The 3,168-nt window shown below is 32.5% G+C and overlaps 1 protein-coding gene across 1 annotated transcript in view; it reads left to right on the top strand.

Annotated features, from left to right (window-relative positions):
• Positions 1-3,168, top strand: part of LOC144230222 (sex comb on midleg-like protein 2) — a 17,331-nt gene that overhangs the window by 839 nt on the left and 13,324 nt on the right. The window contains 2 exon segments of the mRNA XM_077762421.1: positions 8-67; positions 2,299-2,541. Coding sequence (XP_077618547.1) covers positions 8-67; positions 2,299-2,541 — 303 coding nt within the window.

Genomic DNA, 3,168 nt, shown 5'->3' with positions numbered 1-3,168 from the left:
CTGAGAGATCGTCGTGCTTATGATAGGGATGCCACTGCTGGAGCATCTAAAATAGTGATGTCTACAGGTAAATTAGTATTTTTTAAAGGGTATAAAATTACTAATTCTTTTACTCTGTGTTATTTTAATGTCTTTGAAGTTTAAGGAATAAAATAAGAGGAAAACAAGGTGCTGATAATATACTTTTTTTAGCACTTTTCATATTAAAGTTTTTAAATTCCAGTTATTCGTTTTGATGTTAAGGAAAAACTTTAAATACACAAATCATTTGAAAATTCAGTACTCTTAAAGTATTTTATCCTAAGATTTACAAAGTTACATCATTGTCAAATCTGTTTTTGTTTTCCTTTATTTCACAATGTCTTTTTGTCTTATATGTAATTTTAAAACTACCTTAAATCTTTTTAAAATGCCTTTTAAAATCTCGACAGATCCTTGCCTGTCAAGGGGCATGATGACTTTAAATTATTCTCTGTTATGTGAAGAGTATGAAAGGGCACAGACCTTGATTGAACAATTCCCCTTTTATTTGTCATCTCTTGTATGTTTTCTTGTTCTCTTCCTAGTTTTCAAAGCCTATACTATTACTTTTTCTCCTAGATCTTTATCTCCCTTATAGTTTTCTGTTCTATTGACTTTTCTCCCAATTATACTTTCCTCACTAGAAAGAGATTATGTTTTTGAAATAGAATAGGTCATCTTAAAAAGATTATTATAACATACTCAGTTTATTATGTCTGATTTTTAGTTCCTTAGCAGGAAAGACTAAATGAGTATAATGCAAAGGAGACAAAACATTGAAATCTTTTTTTAACTTCGCTTGTGTGCAGTAGGATTTTGTCCTTGCCATCAACACCATGGCTTAAGATTTTTTTATACTGTTTGTTTATTTTTGAGAGAGAGGCATGCACGTTCATGGAGGAGGGACAGAGTGGAGGGAGACACAAAATCCAAAGCAGGCTCCAGGCTCCAACTGTCAGCAGAGCCTAGTGTAGGGCTTGATCTCACCAACTGAGATCATGACCTGAGCTGAAGTCAGGACGCTTAACTGACTGAGCCACCGAGGTGCCCCACCATGGTTTAAGTTTTTAATGGCTGTTTCACTTCTGTGATAAGAGTCCATCCTTCCTCTGGCTGTTGCCACAAAGTTGAATTATCATATATTTCAAAATAGTGAAAGTGAAATTAGTGGGGTTTTATATTTTACTGAATATAGACTATATAAAATTGGGCAGTATAAATTAAGTGATGAATGAAAATAATGTGCTTCTTGATTTAGGGGGACAGTATATTTTATGTTTGGTAATAATAGACCTTCATATTGTTATATTGTATGTTGATTTATATTGATGGATTCTCAGTGAAGAACTGTTATGGAAACATGACATTTGAGTGATTAGAGATGATTTGCTTCTCATTCATATGCTTGGGGCACCTGAGTGGCTCAGTAGGTTAAGCCTCCGACTCTTGATTTCAGCTCAGGTCATGATCTCACAATCTGTTAGATCAAGCCCCATGTTGGGCTTTGTGCTGACAGGACGGAGCCTACTTGGGATTCTCTCTCTCCCTCTCTCTGCCCCACTCCCACTCCCACTCTCTTTCTCTCTCAAAATAAGTAAATATTTTAAAAATATAAATCATATGCTTTTATTATGTTATACTATAGTATAATGTACTGTACTATTTTCCTTATTTTACTAAGGAAAGCAGTCATTTTTGGATTTTCTTCAGTGAACCTTGGCATGTATATAAAGACCATTTTCATTTTCCTTAAGTTAATGAAAAAAATTACTCTAGGTTATTAGAACTTACTGGGTGGCATGTATCTTAAATTATTTGGTTACTTTAGAAAGCATAATGAAGGTACAGTGTTGGTGATTTAAAATAACTTCAGTCTAAGAAGGAGTTTTGACCAATTTTGAAAGAAAATTCTTATACTGTGTGTACAGTTAAAAACTGAAAATATTTATCTTCATACCATCTTATTTGATTTGGGAATGTGTGAAGAATTGTTTTATGATGCAACTAAAACTTGGATAGTTTTTATTATAATAAGTTTAGGCAAAATTCTAGAAAATTGAATAAGCATTTGGATTATTTCTTTCTAGATTTAATATCTTTATACAAATTGTGAAAGGATATTTACATATGTATTTTTAGGTCGCAGAAATGATCATTGATATTACCTATATTTGGGTTCTCTTTGAAGTGTGGTTAGTGGGATATAGTAATTAATTATGTGGTGTTTATGTTGCTTTTAACCAATCTGTTATTTTTGTATACGCCTCTTTCCTCAAGTCTGTGTCTATGTAAACAAACATGGAGACTCTGGTCCTCACCTGGATCAGAAGAAAATCCAGCAGCTGCCTGACCACTTTGGTCCAGGCCCAGTGAATGTGGTCCTCCGGAGGACTGTGCAGGCCTGTGTGGATTGTGCCTTTCAAAGTAAGACTGTTTTTGGATTTCTTAAGCCAGATCATCGTGGAGGAGAAGTGATAACTGGTATGCTCATCTAACCGTTTATTCAGCTTTTCTTCCAAATTTGATTTTAGGTTTTGAGAAGGCAAGGATTTTATAATATATAAATTATTTTATAATACTTATAGTCTATGAGATATTTATAATATTGGCATATTTATATTGATATAGTAGACTATAATAATTTCATATTTACAGACTTTTATCTCTGGTTTGAAAAGTTTATATTCAAAATAGATAAATCATGTCAGAGTCATACTCTAAATTGAAGTAAAAGATTTTTTTGTACATGCTTTATTAAGTTCACTATAGACAAATTACTTTGGTTGATAATATATTTTAATGTTTTTAGAGAACAGATTGATCTATAAGAAGCTCTAAACGAAAATGTGATTCAAGAAGTGCTTAGGAGATAAGATACAGCTGGCTTTCTTGATTGTCTGATCAGATACTTTATTTATTCCCACAGAATGCTTGAAATACCAGGAAGTGTTACAGATCATTGGGTTGCTTCTGCTGTTATTGTTGTTTGCCTTATGAATACTTTTAAATGAGAATGCTTTTGCCATTACTGGCTCTTATGTTTGAATGAGAGGAACTTTAAGGTTATTCTTTTATAAATTGCAAAAACTACAAATTACATTTATAATACATTCCCTACCTTTCTGGCTTTTTTTTTTTTGATGTTGT

This window comes from Crocuta crocuta, unplaced genomic scaffold (genome assembly GCF_008692635.1).
Source record: "Crocuta crocuta isolate KB4526 unplaced genomic scaffold, BGI_CrCroc_1.0 scaffold975, whole genome shotgun sequence".
Classification (NCBI taxonomy): Eukaryota; Metazoa; Chordata; class Mammalia; order Carnivora; family Hyaenidae; genus Crocuta; species Crocuta crocuta.
The sequence above is the reverse complement of the archived record's forward strand: the minus strand, read 5'-3'. Positions and strand labels throughout refer to the sequence as shown.